The 18,990-nt window shown below is 25.4% G+C and overlaps 3 protein-coding genes across 6 annotated transcripts in view; 1 reads left to right on the plus strand and 2 right to left on the minus strand.

The window, feature by feature from the left end:
- Window positions 1-1,325: 1,325 nt before the first annotated feature.
- Window positions 1,326-6,064, minus strand: LOC127290088 (protein FAM136A). The gene is made up of 3 exons (XM_051318479.1): window positions 5,858-6,064; window positions 3,370-3,510; window positions 1,326-1,694 (listed from the first exon to the last, which is right to left on the minus strand). Exons 1-3 carry the CDS (start codon window positions 5,942-5,944, stop codon window positions 1,482-1,484), a joined length of 441 nt encoding a protein of 146 aa, XP_051174436.1. The 5' UTR covers window positions 5,945-6,064; the 3' UTR covers window positions 1,326-1,481.
- A 689-nt stretch (window positions 6,065-6,753) lies between these two features.
- Window positions 6,754-9,716, plus strand: LOC127290084 (uncharacterized). The gene is made up of 6 exons (XM_051318474.1): window positions 6,754-7,001; window positions 7,309-7,521; window positions 8,711-8,839; window positions 8,966-9,046; window positions 9,120-9,188; window positions 9,297-9,716. The coding sequence occupies exons 1-6, from the start codon at window positions 6,940-6,942 to the stop codon at window positions 9,598-9,600; spliced, it is 858 nt and encodes a 285-aa protein (XP_051174431.1). The 5' UTR covers window positions 6,754-6,939; the 3' UTR covers window positions 9,601-9,716.
- Window positions 9,717-9,967: 251 nt separating this feature from the next.
- Window positions 9,968-18,990, minus strand: part of LOC127290076 (dorsal-ventral patterning protein Sog) — a 171,356-nt gene continuing 162,333 nt past the window's right edge. For all 4 annotated transcript variants that reach the window (XM_051318465.1, XM_051318464.1, XM_051318463.1 and 1 more), the window contains 2 exons: window positions 11,400-18,599; window positions 9,968-10,162 (listed from right to left, as the gene is read on the minus strand). In XM_051318465.1, coding sequence (XP_051174422.1) covers window positions 18,402-18,599 — 198 coding nt within the window. In that variant the 3' untranslated portion in view covers window positions 9,968-10,162; window positions 11,400-18,401. The remainder of the gene's footprint in view (window positions 10,163-11,399; window positions 18,600-18,990) is intronic.

The raw sequence follows: 18,990 nt of genomic DNA on the forward strand, positions 1-18,990 counted from the left end.
AATTTCAATCGGTAATGTAACTGCAGGTTAAACTGCAAAATGAAAATACAAAAATTTCAAGCTCACAGGAAATTACAATATTTATTGATGGTAAAGAAGGGACAAGAATTACCTACTTAAAGGAAACTGTGTTATCGACTGATAGTAAAATAAAAATTACCGACATAGAAATCTACCTTACCGACTGATGGTAAAACAGTTTTTTTTTGAAAATGAAAATATAAAAAATTACCGACATAGAAATCTGCCTTACCGACTGATGGTAAAACAGTTTTTTTGAAAAATGAAAATATAAAAAATTACCGACATAGAAATCTACCTTACCGACTGATGGTAAAACAGTTTTTTTTGAAAAATGAAAATATAAAAAATTACCGACATAGAAATCTGCCTTACCGACTGATGGTAAAACAGTTTTTTTGAAAAATGAAAATATAAAAAATTACCGACATAGAAATCTACCTTACCGACTGATGGTAAAACAGTTTTTTTGAAAAATGAAAATATAAAAAATTACCGACATAGAAATCTACCTTACCGACTGATGGTAAAACAGTTTTTTTGAAAAATGAAAATATAAAAAATTACCGACATAGAAATCTGCCTTACCGACTGATGGTAAAACAGTTTTTTTGAAAAATGAAAATACAAAAAATTACCGACATAGAAATCTACCTTACCGACTGATGGTAATTACCGACCGATGGTAATTTTTCAAAACTGTTTTACCATCAGTCGGTAAGGTAGATTTCTATGTCGGTAATTTTTTATATTTTCATTTTTCAAAAAAAAACTGTTTTACCATCAGTCGGTAAGGTAGATTTCTATGTCGGTAATTTTTTATATTTTCATTTTTCAAAAAAAACTGTTTTACCATCAGTCGGTAAGGTAGATTTCTATGTCGGTAATTTTACATATTTTCATTTTTCAAAAAAACTGTTTTACCATCAGTCGGTAAGGCAGATTTCTATGTCGGTAATTTTTATATTTTCAAAAACCTGTTTTACCATCAGTCGGTAAGGTAGATTTCTATGTCGATAATTTTTTATATTTTCATTTTTCAAAAAAACCTGCTTTACCATCAGTCGGTAAGGTAGATTTCTATGTCGATAATTTTTTATATTTTCATTTTTAAAAAAACTGATTTACCATCAGTCAGTAAGGTAGATTTCTATGTCGGTAATGAAAAATTTTTTTTTTATTGAGTTAAATTGTGTAATACATAAAAAACAATGAAAAATAAATGTAAACTATTTTATTTTTTAAATAATTTATGTTTTGCAACTATAAAATTTTTAAATTTAGAAAAAAATTACACATTTAAAAAATTTGGTATATTTCTTTTATTACAGAAACGTATAACATTTTGCTTAAAAAAATGTCACATTATGTCAACATTTTTGTTTTTTCGTAACAAAAAAAACGGTAATAGTTTCAAATTCTATTTACAAAGTTTTTTTCTTTTAAACTATAAAAACAATTTATGATGGTAAATTATTAAATTCACCACTCGAGAGGGCTTTTCTGATTGTTTTTTCAACAGATGGCATCATTTCACAATATGTATCTACACACGATGTTGCACAATTTTCAAATTCATTGCTATATCTATCGGCGACACTTTGCGATGGCGATGGACCCATTTTATCGCGTATTTTATCATTACAATCCATCACGCACCGTTGCAATCGATTCTGTGGAGAAATATTACGTTTTTTTTTTTATTAATGTGGAAAATTTTTTTTTTTTATTCCAAACAAACTGTATATTTTAATGTTAGAAAAAGAAAATAAATTTTTTCCAAAAATGTTGATAAAAAAACTATTTTATTTTTAATTTACCAAAAAAAATATTTTTTACGCAATTAAATTAATAATAATAATTTATTGAAATCTTCTTAAAAAAAAAATATGTATTGTTAATTAAATTATTATTTTATTAATATTATTAGACCCAGAGAAAAGATTTATTTGATTTAAAGAAATAAATTTCTTTGACTTTTTTTTCTTTTATTAAAATTAAAATTTTCTTTGAAACAAAAAAAGCTTCTTAAATTCAAAAAAAAAAAAATTTCTTTGATTCAAAGAAAAAAAAAATTTGTGCATTAAATTAAAGAAATTCGAACATTGATATAGGCTGAAAGAAACATTTATTTGAATTAAAGAAAAAATTTCTTTAAAACGAAGATAATTTTTTTGCTTTGAATCAAAAATAATTTGTTTGAAACAAATAAATTTTCTTTGTAACAAAAAAAAAATTTGTCAAACAAATTGATTTCTTTGCAACAAAGAAATCTTTTTTCTCGATGTATTTTGCTTCCTCGTGGAGAATGCTTTGTAGTCCTTTCGTTTATAAAAATTTTCAAAGTGGCGGAAACAAATTTTTCTCTATATAGAAACATGTTATACGAGATCCTGATCAATTGTCCGGATGTATGAATGTGTGTGTGTGCATCCCTTTTTTGTTTAGAAAATAACTTAATGGATTTAGATAAATTTTGGTAGGCCTATTTATCATATTAATATCTAAAAACTGACCAAAGGATTTTAAAAAATACCCAAAAAAAAAATTTTATCGTCTTTTTTCCAAATTTTTTTTTTTAATCGTAAAAATTTTTAAATAGAAAAATTTAAGGTTATATATAATAAAATCATATTCCTTACGTCAAGATAAATCTCGATCGGTATATATAAAGTATAATTTTAATTTAAATTTAAAGAATTAATGAAAGTTAAAAAATCAAAAACTCATATTTTGGCTATAAAATTTTGTGATTATTTAAATTTAATTTTATAGATGAAATAATTATATTCCTTACATGAAAACAAATCGATTGGTATATATAAAATTTAAATTTGAGGTAAATTTAATAAATTAATGAAAGTTAAAAAATAAAAAATTCACATTTTAGGTAAAAAATTTTGTATTTATTTAAATTCAAGTTTTAAATATAAAATAACTGTGTTCCTTGCATTGAAACGAATCGATATAATTGTAAATAATTATAAATTATATATTATTTTTTTTATTAATTTTTAGAAATTTCAGCTAAAATGTGAATTTTTTAACTTCCATTAATTATTTAAATTTAACTCAAATGTTTATAAATTATTATATTATTTTTGTATGTTTATTTCAATGTTAATGTTTTCTTCACGAGGAAGCAAATTTTTTTTGCTAATCCTAAAGAGAAAGCAAAATTTTCATGTAATGAACATCTGAATTTACAACTTGTTTTTTATTTTTTCATTTCTTATTTTAGTTTGTAGTTTTTTTTTTTTTTTTTTATCTTTTTGTTAAGTACTTTATATACTAAAGGGGCTTCTGGCCCGTAAAAGTGTAAATATAAATAAATAAAAAAATATAAACCTGCACTCTTTCGATTTCCCCTGAAATAAAATGTTGAGCTTTATTTAATGAAGATGTACAATTTTCCACACAATTTGCAGCTCTATGAACACTGTAGCTATCATTGTCATAACATGTTGCTGCACATCTGTGCATGTCAGCCTAAAAAATTAATACTAAATTTATTATTAAAAAATTCTTTTTTCATTTTTAAAGAATAAAATTGGCCTAAAAAAAATTTTTTTTTTTTCATTTTAATAATTTATTTAAACTAATTAAAAAATTTGTATTTATTTCAATTTTGTTTTTCTTAAAATTCACGATAAAACAGAAATTTTTATTCTATATGCAAATTATATAAAAAAAAAAAATAATTTTATAGGTTTAAAATTTTTTTCCTTGAAAATTGATATATTTTCTCTCAGAAAGTATACTCGGTTCCAGGAGAGAAAAAAAAAATCGAATTTGGTCCCTTTACGCTATATAAATAAGTTTTCTCTTTCAATTTCTTTTAAATTTGAAGAAACATGTGTATTGACAACTAAATTTTTTTTTATCCATTTTAGGGTCGTTTATAGATTTTATGGTATTTTGGTGAGCAAAATAAAAAATATTTAAATCCAAAGAAATAATTTTTTAAATATTAAATTTACCATTTGCACATTTTGACGATTCCAACGATATAAATTTTTACGTCTAAATATTAAAATTTGCTTTTGGAAAAGTTATATAATTTCATGATTTACATATTATGTACAAACTCTGCATCTTATAGTATTTGCAAAAAATTTTTATATCGTTGTAATTGTTTTAACCTGTACATTGCAAACATAATATTTATATAATTTTTTTTTTTTAAATTCCAACAATTTTTAATTTTGCAATGAAAAGCCATAAAAGACCCTTCCGACTACCTTCTAGAGACCTGCTATGGGATTTCGTTTAGCAACGGCGCTAAGTAGCGCTACGCTACGGATGAATATTATATATTATTTTAAAAATGGTCTAATAAAAAAGTTGGAAACTTAAAAAAGGAAAAAAATGGAACTTTTTTTAAAAAATTTACAAGAATTATATTAATAGAATTAGAATAAAACTTCATTTATAAGGGGGGTAAGGGGGGAGGGGGTTGAGTTTCTTATTTATTTGTTAAATAAATTAATTTAGTTTTATAATTTTTTATTATACGAATTATATGATTATTCTTATTATGTTGGATAATGAAAACTTTGTTTTCCATATGAATATAAAAATTTTAATTTGTATAGGCAAAAAAAAAAGGATTTTTAAAAAATTAAACACCAAGTGGGTTAACCACTTTATTTTAACCCTGTTATAACCCTTGAAAACATTGTAAACAATTTTTATCGCCACCTTAAATAATTATGGTAACGAAAACTAAAAAAAAATTTGATTTTTTGAAAAAAAAAACTCAGTGTATTCTCCTCTTAAGTGAATTTCAATTTGTGTTATAGCTAGTGACTTTGCGCTACGCTCCAAAGCAATTTGTAACAAAAGCTTGACCAATTCGCTAACTCGTAGCGCGCCGATTGACTTTGTTTTTTATCTTACACGCCACTAATTAATTTTTTTTTAACAAAATTCAAACGGTAGTTGATCTTGATTATCATATACAATAAGTCTGTAAAAAAAAAAAAAATTAATTTTTTAATGCTAATTAATGCAATGCGCTACTTAGCGCCGTTGCTAAAAGGAATCCCATAGCATGTTCGCAGTTCACAAAAATTTTAAATATGTTTGCTTGATTTTAGTTATATAGAAAAAGCAACACATGTTACAATCCTTTTCATATCATATTGGCTATGTTTTTCAGAAAAAAAAAAAAAATCTAGAAAACGCCTTTTTCACTTCAAAATATACACCCTTTTACAACAAGATGCACAGAAAAATATCGATCTCTCCTGGAACAGAGTATAGAATTATTATTTTAATTATTTAAATGTTAATTAATTAATTTTTTTCTCGAGGTCTGCATTTCCATGGATAAACGTCCTTAATTTAAAAAAAAAAAAAAAAAAAAAAAATTATTAAATGTCTGAAAGATTAATTAAAATTTTAGAAATGTAAAAAAATTAAATTTAAAAAATTTTTTTAAAAAAGTAAAATTATTAAAATTGAATATGTTATGTAATTTAAGGTTATGTTTATTGAAAATTTAAAATTCGTATACGTTACATTTAAAAATTTATTTTACTTTTTAATTTTATATTCTATTTTTATATGTTATATTTTAATTTCATAATATATTTTATATTGTAGCGACGATAAACCATAACCTTTTTTTCATCTGCAGATGTCTAATGTTTTTACGCGAAAAGCTTTATGTTAATAAAATAAAATAATGAAGCAAAAAATATACTTATTAAAAATTTAAACATCATACTATAAATTTAAATAAAGATCCAAACAACTTAACATCAAAACTATATATATATATATATATTTATATAGGGGGAAAAAAATAGATTAGTTTTAAGGTTAAGTTTACCTGCATTTTTCGAAGAAAATTTTTATCAATATCTTCGACAAGTTTTGTAATTTCTTCCTCAACACGTTTTTGCTGTTTATCGACCATTTTATTATTTGGTAATTAATTTTCTATTTTTAAAATATATATTACTAAAATATAAAAATAATATAATAAAATTCAATCCCATGTGATTACGGGATTAAAAGGCAAGACTACTAGACAAGGATGGAGTTAAAACAGAGTTGTCAATGACCGTACCTAAACGCTACTGCGCTTGCGCTACGACAACTTTCTTATAGGTCGAAAAAAGCGCGCTTATATAAAATACTTAATAATAAGAAAACGTTAATAAAGCAATATAAAAATATTTTCACTATTGAATTTATTTTTTTTTTGTTAATTATATTCCTTTTTAATAAAAAAAAAATATTAATTTACATAATGTACTTAAGTATGTAAAAATAATAATAATAATAATAATTATAATATTAATAATTTTATTATATTTATATCATTATTGTTATTATTTTTTTATATAATATATAATCTATTATTATTATCATCAATTTAATAATTAATAATTAATTATGTAATATAATATTTATTTTTGTTAAATTATCATTAAATTGTTTTTAATTAATGTCTATTTATAATGTTTTTAATAAAATTTCATTTAAGGGAGATATTTAAAAAATTTGAAATTATAATAAATAATAATTTCAATATAAAAAAATGTCGATCATGTCGATTCAGTTTGCGTCCATTTTGAATTTTCTCCCACCCTACTTAAATACTTCCGAACCCTGATTGTATAGCAGAAGGCAAAAATATTTCCATTGGCGAACATTTAATTCCACCAATCAGAGAGAAATTTCTCTCTATTTCTTTCTTTTTTTTGAATTATAAAATATTTTCTATAACATTGTGAAGGTTATGTTGATATTTTCGTGTGTATGTCAAACCGCGTAAAAAAAATTCTTTTATCGTAACTTATATTATTAAAAAAAAAAGAAAAAAGAAAAATAACAATTAGATATAACGATTAATTGTGTGTGATATATCTTTTTTTTTTTTTGAAATAAAATATATTAATTATAAATATGGTTAAATGTATGCTTTGTCGACGAGTTTATAATAAAGCATTTGACATTTCATTTCACAGGTAAATAAAAATATATTTTTTAAATTATATATTTTACTTAAATATTTTAAACATGTCATATATGAGATTTTGCAAAATTTATTGTTATTTCATATTTATATTTACATTATTTTTCTGTAAAAAATTAATACATTCAAAAAATTTTTTTTTTAAATTTTTAAGAAAGTAAAAAGGGGTTAAAAACAAAAAATAAGGGTTAATTTTGCAAAAAAAATGGGGGTAGAAATTTTTTTTTGAAAAAATTTTTTTTCTTCATTAAAAAGTACATGAAAAACTCTTTAAAAAAAGGAAATTTTTTTTTCCAAAGATTTCCATCAGATCAAGCAACAAGAAAAATTTGGTGTAAAATAATGAATCATGGATTAATTGCACCAACGGATAGAATATGCTCACAACATTTTACAGACGATTGTTTTCAAGTTCACAAAGAATTAGGACAAAGAATATTAAAACCATATTCAGTGCCTACACTTGCAATGACAAAAATACAAGAGCCAACAAAAGTCACTTGTTCAATAGAGTAAGAAAAAAAAAATTAATTTTAAAAATTTACGTTTATTATATATATTACGTTTACTACGTATTTAACCTATATTACAAATTTTACGTTTATTACAAAACGTAAATACGTAAATTGCCGTTCTGTACGTAAATTACAGTAATTACTAATATTAACGTTCACCACATTAATTTACGTCAGTTACGCAAAATTACGTATATTCCAGTAATTAACATGAATTACGTAACTTACATTAACATACGTAAAACAACGTAATTTACGTAAAACGCTTATCAACGTTCCTTTGCATAAATTACGTATATTTACGTCTATTAACGCAAGTTACGTAAAGAACGTAAAAGGAAGCAATTTGGGTAAATCTATCATTATTATTACGTTTGTTATCTAAATTTACGTAATTACATATATTTACGTATAATAACGTAAATCGCGTAAATATAAATAATTTATGTAAATCGTTTATACACGTTTCTTACATAATTATGCATATTTACCTATACTTACGTAAAGTAACGTAAGTTACGTATACTAACATAAGTTGCGTATACTAACGTAAGTTACGTATATTAACGTAAGTTACGTATATTTATGTAAGTTACGTACATTTACGTAAGTTACGTATACTAACGTAAGTTATGTGTATTTACGTAAGTTACGTATATTAACGTAAGTTATGTATATTGGTGTAGGTTACCTATAATAACGTAAGTTACGTATGTTGGCGCAAGCAACGTAATTAACGTAAGTTACGTATGTTGGTGTAAGTAACACAATTAACGTAAATTACGTAAGTAATGCAGATTGCGTAAGCAACGTAAATTACGTAATTAACGTAAGTTACGTAATTAACGTAAGCTACGTAATTATTCACAAATATGATAATTTGTTAAAATCAATTATTTACCTTTGCTACTTAAATGTACGTAATTGCATATATTTACGTATGTTTATGTAAGTTACGTAAATATAAGTAATTTACGTAAACCAGTAATTTACGTTCGTTACACGGATATACCTAAATTACACGTATTTACATCTCTTAACGTAAGTAACGTAAAACACGTTAATATGAGTAATTTACTTTTATCACTTATTTATGTTTGTTACATATATTTACGTAAATTACGCATATTTACGTATGTTAATGTAAGTTATGAAAAATTATAGTTTTTTTTCATTTTTTTGCAAGAACGGTGCTAACGGACCATAACTATGTGGCAAGACTGGAAGATAATGAAACAATTAAATCTGCCGAACCCGCAAAACTATTAATTAAATATCCCTACGTATTAAATACGCCGCCTTGTAATATTACTCCGTATGTATATTGTATTTTTTGAAAGAAATTCTTTTTGTCCTTTTTTTTATTCTCTATTTTCAATTACGATGATAAAAAATTTTTTTTTTTATCTCACTATAAATTGAAATATTTTAATTATTTCAGAAATATAATAATGCCAGATGTAAAATTTAACATGCCTGTAACATATCAACCATTAGTGCCAAATATTTCACAACCGTTTAGGTAAAAATTTTTTTAATTTGAAAAAAAAAAAATAAAATAAAAATTTTATGGTAAAATTAAATTTCTTTTCTAGTGGTAAAATGTTGTATGCTTTAAAAATTAATCAACCAGTTAATAGGATTAATTCAATTACACCAACTGTGTAAGTTTTTATTTTTCTAATAATAATTTTCAATTTTTTTTTTTTTTTGAAATCATGTTTTTTTTAAATGAAGATGTAATTTTTTTTTCCTATTGAAAATATATATAGGATTCCTAAGATTGTAAAAAATTCAATTATATCCACAAAAGAGGAGGCAAAAAGAAAAGCTTTATTGTTGAAAAAGAAAAAAGAAGAATTGAAAATACATGAAACAACAGTGAAGAAACTTCAGTCGGCATCAAAAAAAGTTAAAGATCAAAGGCAAACGATAAAAATGTTGAGGCAAAAATTAAGACGATTAGAGAGGAGGTTTGAATTACAGAAAACGTTAATAAAACATCTTAATTCAAAATTAGAAGTACCAAAGGAAAGCAGGCAAATTACATTAATTGCTGCTGGTCATTTTGAATAAAAAAAAGAAGAAGAAGAAATAATATTGTAGTTGATTAGTTATTTTATTTTTTCTAAAAAAAAAATCTTTATTGTACTTTTTTATATTAAAATAAAAAGTTAAGTTTTCTAAAAAAATGGTTTTTTTAATTATACATTGCCTTTAAAACTTTTTAGCTTAAAAAACATTTTTTTTAGAAAAAGAATTGAAATATTGAATTTAAAATACAGAATATTAAATAAAACATTTTTAATATTCTATGTTTTAAATTAAATATTCTAATTCTCTAAAAAAAAAATTTTTAATAGAAAAATTGTTCTTGTAATAAAAATAAATTCAAATTATTCATTAATAAGTTCATTATTAATAATTTCATTTTTTTTAGGAATTCAGGTAATGATATTAAATTTTTATTTAAAATTTTTTAAAAATTACAATTTTAATAACAATTTTAATAAATTATATTTTTAAAAAATTACAACTTTAATATTTCTCTGGAAATTTTCCTTTTCTCCTTTAGATTTTTTCTCAAAACAAATAATATATGTATATATTGATAAGAATTTCTTTCTGTTAAGTGGTTCTGGAAATAAAATTAAAAATAATTATTTCATTTTTTTAAAATTAAAATTGAATATGTAATGATAGTTTCCGATTTTGGGTTAATTTTAGTAAACAATATTTCTGATTGGCTGGCAAATTAGTCCAGAAAACTTATCAACCAATTAGAAAGCGTTTATATTTAACCTATTGCATATAAGGGTTGGTTTTCATTGTCCCAATTCGCCATTTGTCATAATTCTCATCAACTACCGCACACTGAGAAAATTTAGTGACTTTACAGTAACTTTTATTTTTTAATTATAAAGTCACTAAATTTTCACAGGGTGCAGTAGAAAATTTAACCCTGTGAAAATTTAGTGACTTTATAGTAATTTTTAATTTTAACTATAAAGTCATTAAATTTTCACAGGGTACGGTAGTTGACGAGAATTATGACAAATGGCGAGTGGGAACAATGAAAACCAACCTGCATTATATACGCCATGAACTAATAAAATTATTATAGAAAAATTGTCACGACTTTTAGAAATGTCGTCAAACATCTGTAATCAATTATGTTTTTGGTAAGCATAACATGATTTGTTTCTTTTTTTCAATTTTCCTTTTTTGAAAAATTAATTTATTTTTTTGTTACAGGATTACTTGGGACAATATTATTAAAGGATTCTTATTATTCAGAAAACTTCATTTAAAGAATTTTTATTATTCAGACAACTTCCCTACCGATACAAATTGTTTATAGAAACTAACTAAATAAAATTCATTGAAATTGAGGTAATACTTTTTCAATGAATCGCCAGTTTTTTTTAATTATTTCGTATCGTGAGGGTTCGTTTCAAAGAATTTTTATTATTCACAAAACTTCATTTAAAGGATTCTTATTATTCAGATAACTTCTCTATTGATACGCGCCACGAACTAATAAAATTATTATAGAAGTGTTACGACTTTTCGAAATCCCGTTAAATCTTTAAAATAATTTTATTAGTTCGTGATTTATGGTGTAACCATTCGGTTGATTTCCATTGTCCCCATTTGCTATTTGTCATAATTCTCGTCAACTACCGCACCCTGCTCTAGTAAAAATTTAGTAACTTTTAATTTTAATAATAAAGTCAATAAATTTTTACAAAAGCAGGGCGCGATAGTTGACGAGAATTATGACAAATGGCTAGTGGGTATCTAGTAATTATTTTCTGATTGATTTTTCCCTAGAGGGAAAAAAATTTTTTTTTTTCCCAATAAATAAATCTCACCTGCATTATTTATCATCCGAGGGAAGTCCTAATAATCCTTTAAATCCAACTTCTGATATTCCAAGAGTTAAATCTTTTGCAAGATTACGAACTTTATTAATCATATTATCAATACGTGGAACTAAATTATGCAATAAACCCGGATTTTTTTCAGCATTTGCCGCTTGTTTAGCTTGTTTAAGTACATTTTCCATTTGCGATAAACCAATATCGGCCAAATCCTCAGGAATTTGTCCAAATCGATTGGCTAAATTTGAAGCAGCATCAATTGGATCGGGTATTGCTGGTATTGCATAAATTACCGAAACTAAAATGCCGACAAGAGCAAATGTAATTGAAAAAATTCTCATTTTTAATGTTTTTTTTTTTTTTTAATCTTTCCGGAGTTATAAACACGCAAAAGACTATTTAGTGACAAGAAATATAATTTTCATTTGACCGTTATTTATATGTCGATTAGTTTTGAATTTTAATGTACGCACAAGTGTTTTTTCACAAGATAGACTATATTGTTTAATGAACAACAATAGTTTGCAAAATTAATGACACAAATGTCACCAGTTGTTATAATAATTGTTCACACAAAGTAGTTCAAAAAAACGAGTGTAATTATAATTATTTATTAATTTGTAATTTTTCTTTTCATAATATTGTAAGGTAAATTATAATAATTTCAAAATAATTAACAATATTATAAAGTTAATATTTATAATTATTGAGTATTTATTAATAATTTAAAAAAATAATATTAATTATTTATTATTTAATATAGTTAAACTAAAAGTTTGAGGTTATGTTTCCCTTTTGGACTTGTGACCTGAACTTTGAGGTTATGCCTCTCTTGTCTTTTGACACAAATTTTGAGGTTATGTTTGCTACTTAATCTTTAATCTATGTTTTGAGGTTATGTTCACATCTTGCTCTATGAGGCGCCATAGCAACGGTTGCTATGGCATCTGCTGCCCTGGTAACCACTAGGCTTCAGCAAAATGAAATCTCTAATAGTAAATCTTAGGGTACGGTCACACGACTTTTGGAAAAACCATTCTTGTCTTTCTCTCTCCTATTACAGGCGCATAAGTTTGTCTCACTCTGCATTTTCCGTCTTTGGGAAATGTAAGAAAATGCAGAGTGAGACAATCTTATGCCTCTGTCTTAGGAGAGAGAAAGACAAGAATGGTTTTTCCAAAAGTCGTGTGACCGTACCTTTAAGCTTTTACATGAGAGAGAAAAGGATAGAAATATCTTTTGTCCTTTTCTCTCTCATGTAAAAGCTTAAAATTTACGATTAGAGATTTCATTTCGCTTAGGCCTATTGCCATAGTAACACTTTGCTTTAAGTTGCGTCCACAATGGATTTCTTGTCTTGATATAACAGAACGAATACAATAAGAAATCTATTCTATTCGTTCTGTCATATCAACACAAGAAGTCCATTGTGAACGCAGCTTTAAAGAAAGGAGAAAAAAAGTATTGCGGCTATATTCACGTCATTATATCAGTAACGGACATATATTTGCGACCTTCAATTTTGAGGTTATGTTCGTTTTAACCTATGTTTTTGACATAAGACCTTAATTTTTAAGGTTATGTTTCGTCTTAACCTATATTTTTGAATATATATACAATAAAACAAATGCCAAAGACGTTATCACGATTGTTTATTCACTTTAAAAAACCATCGATATCAACATTCAACAAAATTAAACGTTTAATTATGATTTTTCTGATATACAGTGATTATAATTGTGTTTTGTGATTATCACGATGATATGTTTTCATATATAATATTTGTCGATTAAGAGAATGATGCAAAAAAAAACTTGCATTTTTTTTTATCGATGTTTTCGCATAGTGTGTGTGTGTGTGTATACAATAATTAGTGATGAGGCTCATCAATATTCTTTATTATCTATGACAAAAATTTTCACTAAACAAAAAAAATTGTCAAGCCAATTAGAATAGTAATTTTAAAAAAAAAAAAAAACACGTAACTGCTTTCCTTATGGTTTGATGGTATTTCGAAAAGTCGTGACACTTCTATAATAATTTTATTAGTTTATGACGAATAACCAATGTTTACGCCACGAGCTAAATAAAATTATTACAGAAGTGTCACGACTTTTCGAAATACCATCAAACCTCTATAATAATTTTATTAGTTCGTGGTGTTTATTGTAATCAATGTTTACGCCACGAACTAAATAAAATTATTATAGAAGTGTCACGAATTTTCAACTGGAAGAACAGCAGTTACAAAATTGGGTGCGTTTAATTTTTTTTACACTTTCCAAATTTTTATATTTAAATATAACGAATATTTTTATAAATGGTTGTATCGAACTTTCGATATATCGATCTATCAAAGATATGTTAGTGAACTATATCGAAACTGATGTATCGATATCTTAAATATCGAAAATAGTTTTCAATAGTCGATTATATTTAAAAAAAAAAAAAAATTTATCGATATATCGATATTTGGAATGGATTTACCGTTATTTTTTAAAAGAAAAAAAGGATGATAATATTTATGAGCCAAGTTAGTAATTAATAAACCTAAACAACGTAAACGTTGCTCATTATATAACAGTTTACAAATAAAAACGCAAAAAACATACAAAAAAAAGTTTATAGTTATATCATTCTTTCGTATAAAAAAAAGTTTCTAGTTCTCATTTATATATATATATCTCTCATATGTGAGAGAAAGGCCTCTTACCAAAGTCCCAACTTTTTCTTTCATTCACAGTGTTTTATTTATTTTTTTTTTATTTAATTAATATTATTATTAATTTTTTTTAATCAACTTTAAGCGTATCTGAGCGAAAGTCGCTCCACTGATAAATACTGCCAGCGGTGCGTTAAAAAAAAGGAAAAAAAAGAATCTACATAACTAATCGCAAAATTTTTTTTTTTTTAATAATACCGGATGGTGACAAAAAAAGCTATAAATAGAAAGTTGTACACTTGGTCAAATATACCGACGATTTGTACTTCCGGTTTGAGGAAGTCGTGACACTTCTATTATAATTTTTTTAGTTCATGGTGGTTGGTTTCCATTGTCCCCATTTTTGTCAATTACCGCACCCTGATCTAGTGAAAATTTAGTGACTTTTTTGTTAAAATTAAAAGTTACTGAATTTTCACTAGAACAGGGTGCGGTAGTTGACGAGAATTATGTGTTAATTTGAAAAAGTCGTGTCACTTCTATAATAATTTCATTAGTTCGTGGCGTATGGCAAATACATACGCCACGAATTAATAAAATTATTATAGAAGTGTCACGAATTTTTAAAATCGGAAACCGGAAGTACGTACAGTGTATGAGGCGCTCTGGAGAGAAAAGATGTTAAAAATAGCAAAAAATTATTGGTTATGTTTATGATAGTTTGTAAACTATTATAAACATAACCTATAATTTTTTCCCTTTCTTTCAGAGCGCGTCACATTTATAGGCATTTCAGATCAAGGACCTAAAAATTTTCAGCGCAAGTAAATCACTGTTACATTATCTTAGCATATTTTACGCAAAAAATTTTTTTCACGCATATTTACGCACCAAAATTTTAATATTTTCTAATACCAAAAAAATAATTTATCTAGAATTCTGTTTACAAATTTCTGACATTCATACTGTTTGTTCACAAGGTTTCAATTTCAAAAACGCATTACTCAGAAATATTAAATCTTAAATTCAATGAGACTACTAGCGACACTTGTTAGTTTGGTTTTATTAGGGTCAATTTACAATGGATTCTAAAAGGAGATGCATGAGATAGAAAAGGATAGAAATATATCTCTTTTCAAATTCACTTTTTAGATTCAATTGTAAATTAGCTTTTGAAGGGATGGGTTACTATTATTAACAAAAATTCGAATAAAGGTGCCTTTTCATGGGACAAAAGTTGCTAAATGCAAAAGTGAAACGGTAAGGTCCCATTTACATTGAACAATGAGAAAGAGAGAAACATATTTTCATCGTTTTTTCACTCATTGTGCAAAGCAAAACGCAGTCGTGTAAACACAGCCTAACGATCAACACATTTCAGGTGTTTGACAGCATTTTATATTTTTCAGTCGCCAGTGAGTTTTCAATGATGTCGTAACGGAAGCATTCGTTTCAAAGGATTTTTATTATTCAGAGAACTTCATTTAAAGGATTTTTATTATTCAGAAAACTTCATTTAAAGGATTTTTATTATTCAGAAAACTTCATTTAAAGGATTCTTACTATTCAGATAACTTCTCTATTGATACGTCTATAATAAAAACTATTATAGAGGTGTCACGACTTTTTAAAATGTCGTAAAACCGAAAGTACAGTTGGGTGTAATCCTCGACTACCTCTATTGTTTTTAAGGTTAGAAAATTGTAAAAAAATATAACTGATTTAAAAAAAAAAAATAGTTTGCTTGAGTCTCAGTGTAAGTAATTTTAATATTTCTACTGAATGTAATTTTTCAAAAACCAGTGTTAAGCCAAGTATACACTGGATCACTAAAGCTGTATCAACAAATGAGATTCTTATGTTAACATAATCAGCCCACTGTGGACTCAGCCTAAAGTATACAATTTTCATATAAAACAATACTAAAAAATTTATTTATTACAAATTTTTCTTTCGCTTCTTTTTTAATCTATGTTTTTTTTTGTAGAAAATACAAAATCTGAATAGTCGCAGTATAATAACAGCGGTAACATTGAATTCGATTCCTAATTATCAGCTACGCCTACTATATATATATATATATATATATTTATATATATATATGTATATCTAGAAACTAAATCATTCTCCTCTTCGTGAAATACACATTTACTGGCACGTAGCGTTTGTTTATGTCAATTTTGTCGAAAAAATTGCCCAGAGTAATAAATAAGACGCTTTATATATATATATATATATATATATATAAACTCACCAGCAGAGACAAATTTTTTTTCTTTTAAAAATATTTTTCAATAAAAATAGTTTTTTTACTCTTTTTTTATAAGTGCGCAATTCTCCTCAGTCTTTGCTGCTGAGTATAAATTAAATAAATAATTATTAAAAAAAATTACCTACTTATTGTTTAAAAAAAAAAGAATTATAAATAATATTTTGGATTTTAAAAACCAAAAAAAATTTTTTTTTTAATAGAATTAAAATTATTTTTGATATACAATATAATAATGACTAGGCAGCGAACTTTTAAGAAAGCAATTTCACCCAAATTATTTTTTTTATATATTTATAGACAACATCCCTAGATTTTAAAAAAAAAATTACAAATAAATATGAAAAACTAAAACAGTATAAAAAATATTCTGCTATTATTACAAAAAAAAAAAAAAAAAATCCTGCTGATTATTAAAAAAAAAAAATTATAAAAAAAATTGTTTTTACTCACATAAAAATCCGCGCCTAATTAATAAGAAAAACGTAAAGAAAAAGATGAATGTAAAAATTGACTAGAGTACAAATTTTCTCAACCTTGCTTTCCCCCCTACTAAAAATTCCAATGCATTAAACGTTTTTGATTGGCCGGTAATTTTTTTCCCCTAATAATTACTAAATCCCAATCAATAACGTTTGATAATTTTTTTTTTCCTTACCCGAGGCAATTTTTACCTTTTACATTTTTTTTTTCTGTTTACGTTTTGCATTTTGACAATTTTACAACAATTATCAGATTTTTCTAATACTAATAATTATTATTGTCACAATAGCACAAAAAAAAGGAAATTTTTTTTGATTTTTCAGAAAGTTAAAATACAATAAAGTAGCTGCAAAAAAAATAATTTTTTTTTTGACGATTATAACCTCCAATTCTCAGAATTTTTGAAATTCTAAAAAATTTCAATTCAAGAATCGAAGTTTTATATCAAAATCTGGTCTGAATATATAAGTTATACTTAATTCTAAGAAAAATAATAATAATAATAATAATAATGAATGCTTGTGAAAAGCGATGAATTGGGCGAAAATCGGATGCAAATCAATTTTTAAGATGGTAGGGGTAAAAGCGACATTTCCCATGTAACTTGTATTTTAATTGGTTTACTGTTGGACAAGTTTTGAAGAAGCCAATCAAAAATATACAAAAATTTTCTATTTTGACAAAATAAATTTTTTCAATGGATCAAAAAAAAAAAAAAAAGAAAAATCTAACAGAAATAAAAAACAAACGAAAGGAATTGAAATTGTATTGTAACAACATAACCTGAAAAATAATCACTGACACTGTCAGCTCTTTGAAAAAATAATATTTCATAAAAAAAAGAGCGCAAAATTTAAATGCTAAGCTTCTGTACATTGAGTATTTTTCAGGTTAAATATCAATTTGCCATAATTGATTTGCATCGCGATTTGAAAAAAAATTTATATATAGCGTACGATTAACAATGGCTTTTTTTTAATGTAAGAACCGATGATAACGCCATCTAGGTTCTTCAGTCTTCTTTGGCTTTTGGGTAACTCGGAGAGTGCGGGTGCGCGCAAATTGGCAAGTTTTTAATAATGACGCACCTTTCTCTTCGACGCTCCCTCTATCTCTCTCTTTTTTTTTTTTACTAAAGAGACAATAGAAATATAACTAAAACATTTGAAATGTGAAAAAAAATTTCTTCTCAAATAAAGCTCATTTTACAATACAAAATGGCAGAATATTATAGAGGACATAGTTTCACATTTCGGATGTTCTAGTGAATTTCCCTCTTAGGGTTTGTTCACACTACTGTCTATATGGTATCAAAGCAATGAGGGAGACATATTACCATAACAACAGGTGTGAACAATATTTATGACATTAAGGTACGTCCACAACTCATTTTTTTTCAAAGCAACTCTGATTGGTCAGTAATATTCGAGTAGAAGAGAGAGAGAGTGATTATAAATTATTGGCTTTTGTGATAAGAGCCAAATTATATTGCAAAACATTATCAATCAATCAGAGAAAATTGATGGAATATTAAGTGAAAAAAAAAAAAATTACACAAACATTTTTTTTAGACGAAAACTCAGCTGAGTCCACGTAGTGCAACTGCGTGTTTTGACGACGAATGATGATTGTTTCGATGATGACGTCGTGCTCGTCGACATTGATAAGCGCAGCAATCATCCAAATTAGCGGGACGTTCACCACGTCTTATTTGATGTACAATTGAATTGCAAACTGATCGTGGACATCGTTTACGATCGCAGCGGATGTCACCGTTCTGCAAAAACGGAAGTCCATAATTGTACAAATTTTTTTTTAACCTTATTTTACGAACTATTACGACATTTTACCGATATTTACCCAAATTTTACGATTTCTTACCAAAATTTACAACATTTTACCGAAAGTTAAATATTTTTATCGAAATTTACGTTCTATTACCGAAATTTACGATTCGTTACCTTCGTTTACCGATAGTTACAAACTATTACCTTCTTTTACCGTCACTTACGCTGCTTTATCATAATTTACGAGCGTTTACCACCTTTGACCGATATTTCCATTTAGTTACCCTGTACTTAATCGAAGTTTACGATCTATGTATTACCATCTTTTAACGAGAATTACGCTTTTTTACAAAATTATACTTGGTGTTACCATTTTTTTTA

The sequence above is a fragment of the Leptopilina boulardi genome, unplaced genomic scaffold (assembly GCF_019393585.1).
Source record: "Leptopilina boulardi isolate dan_hultmark-lab unplaced genomic scaffold, ZJU_Lbou_2.1 LbouV2_55, whole genome shotgun sequence".
NCBI lineage: Eukaryota > Metazoa > Arthropoda > Insecta > Hymenoptera > Figitidae > Leptopilina > Leptopilina boulardi.

Coding starts and splice junctions, on each gene's coding strand:
- LOC127290088 (XM_051318479.1), bottom strand. CDS start 5,944: ATGGTCGATAAACAGCAAAAACGTGTTGAGGAAGAAATTACAAAACTT. Junction 3,511..5,857: donor ATTTTCTTCGAAAAATGCAG/GTAAACTTAACC, acceptor TTAATTTTTTAG/GCTGACATGCACAGATGTGC. Junction 1,695..3,369: donor GGGAAATCGAAAGAGTGCAG/GTTTATATTTTT, acceptor ATTTCTCCACAG/AATCGATTGCAACGGTGCGT.
- LOC127290084 (XM_051318474.1), top strand. CDS start 6,940: ATGGTTAAATGTATGCTTTGTCGACGAGTTTATAATAAAGCATTTGAC. Junction 8,840..8,965: donor CCGCCTTGTAATATTACTCC/GTATGTATATTG, acceptor TAATTATTTCAG/AAATATAATAATGCCAGATG. Junction 9,047..9,119: donor AATATTTCACAACCGTTTAG/GTAAAAATTTTT, acceptor TTTCTTTTCTAG/TGGTAAAATGTTGTATGCTT.